This window comes from Salminus brasiliensis, chromosome 7, assembly GCF_030463535.1.
Source record: "Salminus brasiliensis chromosome 7, fSalBra1.hap2, whole genome shotgun sequence".
NCBI classification, from domain to species: Eukaryota; Metazoa; Chordata; class Actinopteri; order Characiformes; family Bryconidae; genus Salminus; species Salminus brasiliensis.
In genome coordinates, this window is record NC_132884.1 from 32,741,002 (window position 1) to 32,755,179 (window position 14,178).

General features: G+C 40.1%; 1 protein-coding gene across 3 annotated transcripts; it reads right to left on the bottom strand.

The window, feature by feature from the left end:
* Positions 1-867: 867 nt before the first annotated feature.
* On the bottom strand, positions 868-11,045 carry LOC140560299 (potassium voltage-gated channel subfamily A member 10). 3 transcript variants are annotated; one of them, XM_072684651.1, is made up of 2 exons: positions 10,984-11,045; positions 868-5,060 (listed from the first exon to the last, which is right to left on the bottom strand). In XM_072684651.1, exon 2 carries the CDS (start codon positions 4,864-4,866, stop codon positions 3,184-3,186), a length of 1,683 nt encoding a protein of 560 aa, XP_072540752.1. In that variant the 5' UTR covers positions 4,867-5,060; positions 10,984-11,045; the 3' UTR covers positions 868-3,183. The 3 variants fall into 3 exon arrangements, with proteins under 3 accessions (XP_072540752.1, XP_072540753.1, XP_072540754.1); XM_072684652.1 differs by having other exon boundaries at positions 10,963-11,016; XM_072684653.1 differs by lacking the exon at positions 10,984-11,045 and adding an exon at positions 9,246-9,724.
* Between the last annotated feature and the right edge of the window lie 3,133 nt (positions 11,046-14,178).

The window sequence follows — 14,178 nt, forward strand, 5'->3', positions numbered from 1 at the left end:
TCACTAAACTATGAAAAAAACTCTTTGGAACAGATTAACATTAACCTAATGCCAGGCTTGAGCTGTGGAGCAGGGGACCCGGGTTCTCTGGAATGATAGTCCTTCATCCAACACTTTAGGATGAGCTGGGGAGTTGGGGGATGAGGTGGGGTGGTGATTATCCAATACCCTAACCTCACTAATGACTACTGTCATTGAATGCAATCATAGCAGTGCTCCAAACTGTATTAGAAAGCTTTCTTATCCTGCAGTCCAACAAAAGCAGGATAAACACTTTTTTAAAAACCCTTGATTTTAAAAGAAACAATAAATGAGCAGGTGTCCCAATACTTTTGTCTATATAGTGTATGTGCCGCTCCTTTTACACAGCAGTTTTCTTCTGAATCAATAAAGTACTTACTTAGTAACAGTAAGTACTGTGGCCTTTATCACTGCCTCCCATCGATTTGTCCTTAAAATGATCTAAATGACCTGCTTTCCACACCTTCTTCACTGCTGTCCACAGACCTCCTGCAGCAAATGTTTTTTTGTTGTTTTTGTAACCATCTCCCGAAACAATCTTACACATTTTCTATGGTACAGTATGTTTAAATCTGGTGAACCATGATATCGCCTGACCTTCCTCCCTCCTCAACCCACTCTATCTCTTCATAGTGTGACATTTTGATGTCTTATTATTAATTATTATAGTTGTCAACAACACCTGCTAAACATCAGTGCATTGCATTCTCAGATCTAAACAATCACTTGCACCAAAATGACTGAATATGAGAAACAGTCACAAAGGACCTCTGTAACACTTTACATAAAAAACAAACAAGGAGCCTTCTAAACAGGATAAATGTTTAATAAAAGGCACTCAGAATATAATGAATAAAATATATATGATCATATCAGTATATGATCAAATTTATACAGCCATTGCATACATTCATGAGACACTAAATGCTATTATGACTTCAAGGCCCTAAACTACCATAATATTGTGTCATTTGTGTTACTGGACTCAATTAAAAATTCAAAGGCATCTCCCCAAGGCTTGCAAAAATATGGAATGGTTATTAATACATTTGTAGATATTGACACATTTTGACATAAAATGCATGCATGAGTATTTCGCCCTGTATTATGCAGAGACGATTTTGCTGAATTAACCCATGTTTTGTCATGCATTTTATTATTCATTTTATCATTTTTTTAAAGTTATGTACTGTAGTACTGTACTTATGAATGTATTATTATGTGCTGGTATAAATGAGCCAGTTATTAGTGGAAAATGTTCATTCTAGCCCTTGAAAGTGCTTTGTTGTATTGCTTTCATCGGCAACTGGTATGCATGTAAATGCTTGAATATTATTTTTTTAAAACATACTATTTACAAAAATGTGCAAGTGTGAGAATATATGCAATAATTAAAAAGGAGTTCCAGTTACTGGTAAGTGCATAGTTAAAAGTCATAAAGTAGTTTAAAAGGTATTGGAGCCTATGCATAACCAACCATGTAGCTTAGTGTGAGCACAAACCACAATAAGTATTTAAGGAAGTAACACTTGCCGTCTTTAAAAAAATAGGAAGTGGGACAACTGTAAAATGACACTTGTGTAGTGTCTGTAACTGTTATTGTCTGTGTCTGTTGTCTATACTTTATAACAAATGCACAATGAAAAGTAATTACTTAGGCTGAAATAGATTTTATAAAATACAGATAATGTTTTTCTCTCTTTAGTATTTACATTTTTGTAATGGCCTTGGCTTGGTTTGTCATCTCAGTACATCAGAACATGCACAGCGCTACCATGCTGTCTGTCATAAGAATGTCTACTCAGATCAGCTAACCTACAATGCAGCAAGGCAGTAGATAGATGCTACCTGTCCCTTCCATGTAACATGCCTAAATAAACCTATTCTAAGATACAGTATCTACATATTAGAGCTAGTGCTAAGAGGTATTTCTGTAAGCATATCACTAACGGAGATAACCTCATGCAAGCTGTGTGTTATTCAGCCATAACTATCCTCTGTGTGCATAATTGGAGGCCAGTGTACTATTAACTAATATGTGTGTACTGTATTGCTAGTGATCTACCATAAATACCAAACCTTACATTCATTTAATTACATGTAATTAACTTTTTAGTGCTTGTTTAGACAGTATATACTGTGTCTTTAAGTTGAGATAAGCAAAAGGAGAGAGTCTATGGTGCATGATCCAGCTCAAGCAGTAGCTGAGACCTGAGTTATATTAAAAACTCTTCATTGTGTGCAATTAACGCTAGGTACTGGAAATTATGCAAAGTATATTTTGAAGCCTTTAAGGCTACAGGCCACTCTACACATTTAAGTAAATGTTGATATGAATAGCAACACCTGTGTATATGTGGGCCAACCAGCAGATGCTGCTGTGACATAGTGGGCCATGTAAATATAGCACAGCAGCATGCTTTGGATACAGTATTTAAAAGCAGGCCTGACTACGTATGATGATAACTACCAGGGCAGACATCGTAAAGGACGCATTTAGTGACATTGAACGATGGACGGTACTTCGAGGTAAGCTTTTTCTTTCCACAAGCAGCAATGTCAATGGTGTTGTCAGCATGAAACTCTAAAGGAGTGACATGTTCAGCAAAGTGCAGTGTTGGGAGGAGGCTCAAATGTGTGCAGTGCAGAATGCAGAATCATGCTTCCTTGTTGCTCAATTGAGGGGATTTGCAAAACTAGCACCTGATGTCTGCTAAATTAAACGCTGCAGTCAATCGCAAGCAGGTTCCTTACAAAATGTTATGTAAGTGACTTTATACTTCCGACTGTTGTGTTTTTTTCCCCTCGGCATTTAGTTTCTTTTGCTGTCAAACTGTGTAAAACTCCACTTAGAAGTATTTGACAGTATTTACAGACCCTTCATGTGGCTGAGCTACTTAAGATCTACTCAAGGTTTCGATGTGCAGCATAGTTACGTTTCTGAGGTGCTTCTTGCTGCCTTTGGCCTGATCTGCATCCTTTGTGAGGTTTCTTAATAAGACAGCACTTACCACAAAGGTACTGTCATCATGTGCATAGCATTAAATACATAAATCGAAATCTAAATTACAACTAGTCCGTCCGAAAAAGTCCGCTTTTTAAGTGCATTGTTGTTCAGTCTTCTTATTGCTAGTCATGCTAGGTTTAGCAGCACTGCATTTCTCAAGGAATGCCATTTTTTTCAGTCTGCCAATTTCCGTTGCTCTTGTCCAGAGAGTAGTTGCTCTCATATTTCTCATCCGAATTTTTCTGGTTTGCGGCAGCCTCAGCAGCTGCCTCCATGACTTGCTTCTCTGCCTGCTCTGTTTCACGGTGGTAGAAATAGTTGAAATTGGAAACAATGACAGGAACAGGAAGAGCAATGGTCAGCACTCCAGCAATGGCACAGAGGATGCCCACCATCTTACCCCCTAAGGTGACTGGGCACATATCACCATAGCCAACTGTCGTCATGGTAACCACAGCCCACCAGAAACCCTCTGGGATGCTCACAAATTGTGTTTCAGGTTCATCAACCTCAGCAAAGTAAATGGCACTGGAGAAGAGGATGACTCCGATGAAGAGGAAGAAGATGAGCAAGCCGAGCTCCCTCATACTGGCCTTCAGGGTCTGGCCCAGAATCTGCAGTCCCTTGGAGTGACGTGAGAGCTTAAAGATCCTGAAGACTCTCACCAACCTGATGACACGCAAAGTGGCAAGAGACATGTTCTGCTGAGCCGCTCCATCATCATTTTCTTGAGTGGCCATCAACTCTGTGATCACAGTGATGAAGTAGGGCATGATGGAGACGATGTCGATCATGTTCATGATGTTACTGAAGAACTCACTTTTGCTGGGGCACACGACGAAGCGCACTCCCACTTCAAAGCAGAACCAGATTATACAGATACTTTCTACTACAAAAAAGGGGTCTGTGAAGACAGATTCCCGGGTCTTAGGCAGAGGGCTTGGGGACAAGAGTGTGCCATTAACATTACGGGTCAAGTTAACAATTTCATGAGTGAATTCTTGATCATCGCGGAACTCTGGGAGAGTCTCTAGGCAGAAGATACAGATGGAGATGGTGATGACAAGAACAGACACTACTGCCACGGATCTTGCGGCACTAGAGCTCTCAGGGTACTCGAACAGAAGCCAGAACTGACGGTGGAGCTCACTTGTCGGTAACTGAGGCTCAGGCTCTTTAATGAAACCTTCATCCTCTCTGAACTGTTCCATCACCTCATGACCCAGCCTGTAGAACACAATCTCATCTGCAAAAACATCCAGCGGCACATTTGCTGGTCTGCGGATCTTTCCCCCGGACTGATAGAAGTACAGGATTCCATCAAAACTGGGGCGATTGCGATCAAAGAAATACTCATTCTTCATTGGATCAAAATAGTCGATCCGCCTCTTAGGGTCCCCGAGCAGGGTGTCAGGGAACTGGTTAAGGGTTTTGAGTGTCGTCTCATACATCATTCCTGAGACGTTGATGACTACCCTCTGGTCACCCTCCTCAAGTTTCTGCTTTTCCCCAAACAAGTCCTCACAGTAGTCTTTAGCCACCTTGCCTAAAAGAGCCTCACTGGGACTACCTTCACTGTTCACAAGTACCTTCCAGTTAGAGATGAGACTGTTGCAGCTTGATGTCCCTTTCTTTGTGAGTGTCGTGGGAGAAGTGGGTGCGTTACCAGGGTGTCTGTGCCTCTGTGGGGAATGTGTTGGAGAATTCATGCCAGGTGTCATCTGAATTGCTTCCGGTGCCTCCGAAATTGGTGAGGTGGGATATCCTGAATCACTGGGGTCTCCCAGGTTGATTCCGATATCATCCAGGTTCTCAAAGTTGACAAGAGGTACCTCCATTGCCTCCTTCCCCTCCACGGGGTACTAACCCAGGGGAACTGTCTAACCCAGGGTGAATGACCAAGGGGTAACCACGAACAAAGACCAGCCTGATCACTGTACAGTTGAGATCGCAGCAGGCTCAGGGAGGGATCCAGGCTTGTTCTGACTTGTTCTGTGGCAGAGAGATGATTCCCAAGACACCGTCACCTGATCTGCAGACAAAAACAAAGAGAAGAGAACAGCCGTGTTACTGCCCAGCTGGTATAGGTGGACGTCCTAGTGGAGTTCAAATCGAACATGTTAAGTCAGTCCAAACTCTTCTGTGTGACTCTTCATGTATGAAGACCAAATCAGCATAAACATACAGGTGTGTGGTACTTCCAGGTGGAACAGCTTATTTTATTTAGTTAAATAAATGAACCAAACAAACTTAACCAAAACTGTTTTACTCAGTTTCCTGCCAGACACAGTAGGGGGCCCTGGTAATTTCAGGAATACAGAGATATACCCCTGAGGACTAAAATGAGCTGCAAAGCAGGCAGTTATATGTATGCCATAGGATTCCACATAAAACTGGTGAAATGGTAAAGTCCTTCAAATATTTGGGATTTGGGACTTGCTTTCAAAAACAGAAAAGCTGCTGTATTACTTAATTCAAAGGAAAGTGAAGCACCAGGTTCTTTTTTGTTCTTTTTGTTTTTATAAGCACTTTGTAGTCTATTTTTAGTGCTATATGCATAATGTTACTTACTTTCATACCTACACCCTGAATTTTTTGTTATCATGACATTTCAAGTCAAGTCAAGTCAAGTCAAGTGGGTTTATTGTCATTTCAACTACATACAGAGTACACAGTGAAACGAAACAACGTTCCTCCAGGACCATGGTGCAACATAGACAGTGCATACAAGACACAAGTGCAACACAAACAAACAAGTGCGGACTTATTTGTCCTAGAGAGGATTTTTTTTTAAATTCTTGGACCATTAGCCAAACATATCCATAACATACATGGATAACATATTTGTTTTCAACAGTTATGTATTCATTTGGATTATGGCATCACTGTATTCCTGACCAGTTACCGTATTCTGTTTGCCCTCTTCTTGAAAACTCAGTCATCAATAATGCATTAAAAATACAACGCATGTATTTCTTCTCTCTTAGTCCACAGATGAAGCAGCCTGCAAACTGATAATGCAATTCCAACTGTCTCATACCTTTTCACATGCATGCACCTTTACCGTATCCACCCTGAACACACGTTCACACACACTCACAGCTCATAGCACCACAAGAGCCTAGCACAGCTGTTCAACCTGACTTAGCATATGTGGCTAATGGGAGTCATCACTCAACAGAAAGAGCCCCTGATAGATACACTGTGTGAGTCATAACTAAATAGAGGAGCAAATCTCAAGTGATCACTCCTCTACAGCCATAATGAGCAAAAAACACATACAGTCATTCACATACTCCCATCATTTTCATACATTTCAGTGCATATAAATATCAGCACTTTACTAATAGTACCTTGTTCCTTCCTCAGAATATGAAGACAACAATGAAACAGAGGTGTGGACACTTCTCTAACGCTTTCCCAGTTGGGGTCCACCTCCAGCCAAAGTCAAAGGTAAGAGTACAAGCTGAAAGTCCAGTTCAGGTGCCTTATCATCAGCCATCAATTTTCCAGAGAGTTTAGTGTAGACAGGTAACCATAGCCTAAACAGAAGACTTAAACAGCAAGCCTGCTCACCATTTGACACCGCAAAACCAGCGGCAACTAAAGAGAAAAGCCACTGGCTCCATGACAACTTGTGCAGAGACACTGCACAGCACTGCACCTGACACCTCTCACCTTCGCTCTGTGTGATATTCCACTGACCCTATTGGTATACAGCAGGACCTGTCCTTTCCACTGTAGTAGTCTGATAGGTGAGTTACACAGACGTTGTAGTTTCATGGGATCATGTGGTTTTTATTTTGAGCGTTGGCAAAAACATTTACCTTCGTTTATTTGTTGTTAGCAAAAATGCATGTCCATTCATTCGTGGTGTACAATTGCTCAGAATGTCCTGAGCTTGCTTTTTAAGGCAAAACACAACAGACTGAAAAAAGGTGTGTGTTACAGTTGCATAAACTAATTTCACGGTGCCCCACAGCTATGGGAAATCAATTTAGGAATGCATTATATTGCCATCTATACAAAACTCCTCATACATTAGGTACAATATTTGTTACTAATATTATATTGGTGTTAGACATTACAAAAAAATATTAAATAAACAATGTGTTTTATCAGTCTGTTTGTGGTTTGTAGCATGCAGTGTATAACAGACTATTTTGCACATGAATATCTCAACCAATGTCAGGAACTCATTTATCATTATTATCATTTAAAGTCTTTAACCAATTAGCAGCAACCTTTCAACAATACATTAACATTTAAATCTGCTGACTGGTTCATTTTGTTCATGATGCTTATTTTTAGTCTCTGTTCATACACACTGAGAGTGCATTAAATAGAGCACAGATAGCTTGTCTGTTTCAGGGAACATAACCTAATTGTGGACGTTTCTGGGTGTTCTTAGTTTGGCTAGGTTATTTAAGGCAGGCATTGGTGCAGGTTTTTGCAGAATGCTAAGTATTGCTTAGAAAACATTGCTTGTAAAAATAGTTTGGAGAGTTGCTGCAAACCTTTTTAAACCCATAAAGTGAAGAATCTTTTCTTTACCCAGTTTAGGTTTTTTTTCACTCGCATCTCTTTTTAAAAAATGTTTAATGGAAGCAAAAATGGTTCTTCTGTGGCATCACTTAAAGAACCATTTGAAGCACCTTTGTTTTTAAGAGTGTATTTGCAAATCTGAGGGCAGCATAGCTGGTCTGCTTATCTTGAGAAATCATCAGACCTCACTTTTGGATTATGTAAGTAACATCTATACTCCATTCTACTCAGAATTCAAATGTGAAGCTGGTGTAAACCATTCTACTGGTCACCCTCACATGTAGAGTTCACCAGGTTTGAGAAATAACAGGGCGAGGAAGGTGATGGGAGCATCTATCTTTATCCTGCTGAGCGCCTGGTCTGGAAAAATGCTGAAGAGGTGAAAAACATATAGGGAAATACTATCTATACCCCTTTGTGGAATGGATGTGTGTGTGTGTGTGTGTGTGTGTGTGTATGTGTGTGCATGTCAAGGAGAAACAACCATAAAAGGTAAGGAAAGTTTCCCTAGATACAGCACAAGGATAAAGCTATTGTTTTTATACTGGTCACATCTGGTATTATTTGCTGACTACACACTCACTGCTGCACCACAGAGGACAGTTAGAACTTGCATGCTGTTACATCATTTGTCATGTTCATCATTTGTGCTAAAGGCCAGGGTTTCGGTCAAAAAGAAGAAAGCTCAGAAATCAGAAAAGGGTGTAAAGGGTGATTTTAAAATCTAGAATTTAATCTTGTTAGGGATCAAACTAAGACTACTAAGCAAATGATCTAAAACATTCTACAACACACTGTAGATTAGATTAGATTTGATTTGTCATTGAGAAAGTACAATTACAAGCCAATGAAATGCATGAAGCATCTAACCAGAAGAGCAAACAAGCAAATATACCCAAAAAAGTGTAATATACACAATAAGACAAAAGCATGTTTGTTCCCATGTCTTAATAAACATCCGAAGAGAGTGACAAAAGTATTTATGCAGGTTCTTTGGCAGCTGTCTTAAGAAACAGAGCTTTCATCAGAAAAATACCCTTACTGTCACACAGAAATACTTTGCATCTCCAAAATGACAACTTTGCAGGAGAAGAAAAAAATGTCCCGTTCAATGGAAGACAAAGGAGCATTTCTATTGGTCTGTTCATTATGACATTTTGACACAATATAAGGAATAACTGCCAGATTTAAAATGTCAAAAATAATAATAAGTAATAATAAGTAATAATAAGTTAACATGTAAACATTAGCTTTTTAAAACAAGCTTCCAAGCTTTAGGTAGACATCCACATTCTACGACTGATTCAGTAACTACATGCAGAAGAATGTAGTCCATCCAGGATGAACAAATACCTAATTATATGAAGCATTACAACAAGCCAACATTCAGAAACATACTAAATCATCCAAGCTGCCCCCCCAAAAAACATGAATCTCCATATTCTGCTACATAATGTGAACATTTTATGACGAATGGACCAACAAAAGAGCTCCAAAATGACTCGGAATGATAGCTCTTATCATTAGCTTATGTTAAAAGTTAGGAGCTTTTTTGCTGTCTCTTGTAAAGTTACCCTTCTGGAGATGCATGTGTTTGTTTTGGGACAGCGACGATATGCAAACCAGCGCACTCACACACTTTCGGCCAGGGTGGGGTCTGAAGAATACTCACCGGGGCGTCCCCTGGTCTGAGCGCTTCTGTACAAGCTTGTAGCTCCAGGTGGCTTGGGTCTCTCTCACTCTCTCGATCTCTGTCTCTCTCTCCCTTGCTCTCTCCTTTTCTCCCCTCAGCCTGCCTTACAATCAGATCCCTGCAGCCCTGGGATCGGTTAAAGCTCTCCCTCAGTAATCTTATGCCTCCTGAGTAACCTGAGAGCCATGGCTTCCACACACAGTCTTACCTCTTGCATTATGCTCTGTTTGAAAGTTGCTGTGTGTAGAGGTCACCTGGTCTGGTGTCCCCCCTCTGCCTCTGTTTGTCCCAGGGCAGAGGGCTGGTGGGGGGACTGGAAGAGAGACCCTCAGCACTGGAGCTGGCTCCTTGGCAGCATGGAGAGGAAAGAAAGGACGGAGAGACCTGAGCTCTTGCAGAGTAAGCAAACAGTGTACCATCTCCAGGGTGCACACACACACACACACACACACCACAGCCTTACACACAGACACATTCATCTAACCCACCCCACCTCATACACACTTCCACCCACCACCCCCCATTCCCAACCCAGGGGATCTGACTCGGCACCCAACATCCCTGTCAGGCACATACGCTTGTGCGCACACACACACACACACACACACACACACACATACACACACACACACACACACATCTGCAGCAGTGCTCAGCAGCTACTAAAACACAGCCAAAGGTTTCAAACTGCTTAGTCTGTGCAGTGCCATTCTGTTTAACTGAGTTAAGAATGGAAAGTGCCATTTGTCAATGCTTCGCTCAGCTTCTTGCCAATGCCCAGAAATCAGCACTTTCAACCCTATATATTCTAGACTTATTACTCAGTTATTAATCTTAGAATTTATAATTCGTAATCCAGTCTCCGATTTGTAATACATAGAATAATTGAATATACATTTTAATCCTTAAATTTAACTTGCAGTAATAAGCCATTAAGCTATCAGTTAGTATGCAACATTGGGTCTCGTTTCTTCTTAAAAGAATTCTAACAAAAAGTCTATGTCAGATTCATGATGTGTTTTTAAACAGCAGAATTGCTCACAGCTCTGCTATAATGATGGATCCTCCATTGTCCTTGTAAACTGTAAACACACACACAGCTTGTCCTGTCATGTAGAGAACTATTGCAAACAGAATATGAACCCTGCAGCATATAAACATTAACCTATTGGCACCAGCAATAATGTCAGGCATGGGCTAGAGGGGTAGAGCCCCCTAGCATTGAGCTGTGGAGCAGTGGAACTGTGGAACTCTGGAATGATAGTGCTTCATCCACTACTTCTGAATCAACTCTTTCTTAATACCCTTGATCTCAGATGGATCAATGAATAAGCAGGTGTCCTAATCATTTTGTTCACATAGTTTTTATAGTTTTTTCATGAGAGTGAGGAAATGGAGGTCTTTAGAGTTAGTTAGTTAGGGGTTAATGAAGAAATTATTCAGTTGAACCCAGGCATGTGACATTGATATGACCATGCCATAACCATGTAATGACAGATGTTATGTTATCATGAATTGACATGATACATTTTGTCATGAAATGTTTAAAGACTCTACTATATCATTTGGAATAATCTGCCATGACAACTTGTGGCATATTACTCTGCCTTGACATGTTAAAAGCATGGTTGTCAGTGTTATGTTTCAAGTAAGATGTTAGCAGAAAGAGTAAATTAATAAAAAAGAATGAACATACATTGTCAAGATCCTTAAATACCTCTTCATGTATTCCTTAAACACTCAGTCAAGGTTTTGACCAGGTCGTAGAACTGCTGACGTGCACACAGTGAATCTCTCATAATATGAGGAGGACTTGAAAGTCACCCAAATATTGATTAGCCTGTGGGAGGATGAGAGGGTGTGTTCGAAGCAGCAGTCTGGATTAAAGGGATATCTGTTACTGATTCTCTTTGTCACATCTTGAAAGAGAAGAACAAACACCACACATTACTGTGGCTGCAACCGCCTTATCACCAAACTGAACAGTCACAAGGTAGAACTCTTCCAGTTACACTGACCATAACTTTACTTCATTCAAATGTACCATCATTTCCATACCAATAAAAAAACTTACAATGACAAATGGCTCATACATTGTACATTGAAAATGCTCATTGTGTTCTCTGTTTCGCTTTGTCAGAATGGCCGCAATGTTCTCTCCCAGACGATCACAAGCACTGAACTTAACATTTCAGTAAAGCTGTCTGGAACTCATACCTTCATGCTTGTGGACACCCCTTCTAATGAATGCATTCAGCTACTTTACGTTGCACCCAATGCTTACACAGATGTGCAAATGCACACGGTATTGTCAATAGAATAGGACTCTCTGGAGCAGATAAATATAAACCTATTGTGACCATGCTGTTGGATATCTACGTTAAGGCCAAATGCTAAACATGGGCTGGAGGGGTATAAAGCCCCTCCTCCTCAGCATTGAGATGTGGAGCAGTCAAACTATGCTTTCTGGAATAATGGTGCTTCATTCTGTAATTTTAGGATGAGTTGGGGATGTCACTGACTATCTTGTCACAGAATGCAATCAAATCCTCACAGCAATGCTATGAGGATGCTAAATCTAGTAGAAAGCCTGCTTCCCACAGTAGAGACAGTAACTCCAACAAAAGCAGGATAAACTCCTTTTTACACTTTTTAAAATATCCTTGAATTGGAAGAAGCAATAAATGAGTAGAAGTCTCAATACTTTTGTCCAATTTCAATCAATTACTTCAGCTGATACAACCAAAGTTAGCAGTTTTCTAGTATCAAATAATGAGGCAACAGAGTGTTTATTTAAGCCTATTTATGCACTTCAAACTAAAACCCAAGGGAGCGTGTGGGTGTCAATTAATGCAATGTCATATTCTAATGGATAGAAATCACTCAGTCTAAGGCTGAAATTTCATGAGCTTAGGGTGCCTGACAGTATCTCAATCCTAATGCCCTTGCCAACTCAAGCAGAACTTGTGCCAGGAGGATAGGGTTTGTCAGATTAACAGAATGGCTCAGTCACGAATTCACATAGAGAGCCAAAGACAGAGAGAGAGAGAGAGAGAGAGAGAGAGCCCTAAATCCATTCTGCAGCCTTACTTGGTCTCTATCTTGCTGAATCGTTAAAGAAAGAAGATGTAGAGGCAGAAAATCTCTGACTGATCCTCGTTCTGTAAATGACTTCCAATGTGAGAAAGGGGAGTGGACAAAAGTGTTTCAGGACGGTTTTAAGACAAGGATAAAATGCATTCTTTTTTTTCTTACATCTGCTCAGCTGATGAACTATTCTCTTTGCATCCCCATCAACGCAACAGGAACAAAAAGTGCAAAAGTAGGTGGAGCAGAGGACTGGCAATGGAGTCATGTTGACAGCTTCTGTCAGTGGGCCTCTTCACACATGACACAAAATTTGCTAGTTAATTCTCAGCGGCCACAGAAGTGTACATGCTTGAGTTAAACAAGAGACAGAAATCCATATGAGAGTGCCACATTATCGTTGCTGTCCCACTGACAATAATTTTTTATTATGTTTCATCTATTTTACATCCTCATAAACAGCAGGTTTGGGGTTCCTCAAGGGTCAATACTTGGACCACAATCTAATTGGGTATTTTTTGTTCTTTTGCAGTTTCACCAAATCAATCTTTTCCTTTTCACATTCCTATCCCTTGTGCTAAACATGTATTTAAACATGAGAAAAGAACAACTTGACAAACTAATGGTGAGACTTTGATGAACAACCAAATACCATCTTTTTTTTAACATTCCTCATTAAGCAAAGGGGAGCTGGCTCCAGATGCCCTGCAGCGTTGCATCCATTAATGAGATTACTCTGCGGGTTTCAGAGAGAAGGTCCACTCCCCTTCATGGCGACGATCATCTTAGCAGAGCATCAGAGCATCACTCTGAATGTGTGGAAGGCTCTTCATGGTCCCCTGACAGAATCCTCTGGGAGATGAATTTTATGTATTACTTTCTTCAACATGATATTTCTGTGGCTATTCTGTGGTTTTCTCCATATTGGAGTTTTTTTTTTAAGCAATGATACACAAATCTTGTATTTGAGTAAATGTATAGATAAGAAAACCCTTCTTAGATAAAATAAAAGTCCTCTATTTATATTTCTATGCTTGAATTAAAGTACAAAAGTACTTTATGTTAAATGTATTTAGTATTACAAGCACAAGTACTGAATTATTATTTTTTGAATACTAATATTTTTGAGACCTGTCAGGCTGCACATATGAAAAATATAATTTAATAGTTTATTAAGTCAGTGTCGTGCCTATTAAAAGGGCATTCATCTGAAGCAAGTAATGTTACCAGTATTTCCCAGTATAACCCAGTAAAGCTCCTGTTACTATACGTGGTATTTAAGGGGAAGGGCTTAGTGAAAGGTTACTTATGATTGGTTGGCTTTATTTTGTAAGAATATCATTCATTTCTTTGGTCCAGTTCCGTCCACTTTAGAATAGCAAGCAGTGTTACAATGCAGAATATATAGAATGAACTGAGGGTAGTTTAATTAGAAATGCAGTGGAGTGAAAGTAAAAGGAATAAATTAAATAAATTCAACTCATTTAGCATGATTGGGGATTGCCAACACCTGCCTATATTAGGTCCCACAGTGCATGCCAGAGCAAACTCCAAGCCATGGGGTCAAAGGAATTATCTGAAGACCCCAGAAACTGGATTGTGTCAAGGCATGGATCTGGAGAAGGGTACAGTAAAATTGCTGCAGCTTTACCAAAGTACCAAAGAGCATAGTGGTCACAGTCACAGAAAATCTCTGACTGATCCTCGTTCTGTAAATGACTTCCAATGTGAGAAAGGGGAGTGGACAAAAGTGTTTCAGGACGGTTTTAAGACAAGGATAAAATGCATTCTTTTTTTCTTACATCTGCTCAGCTGATTAATAATG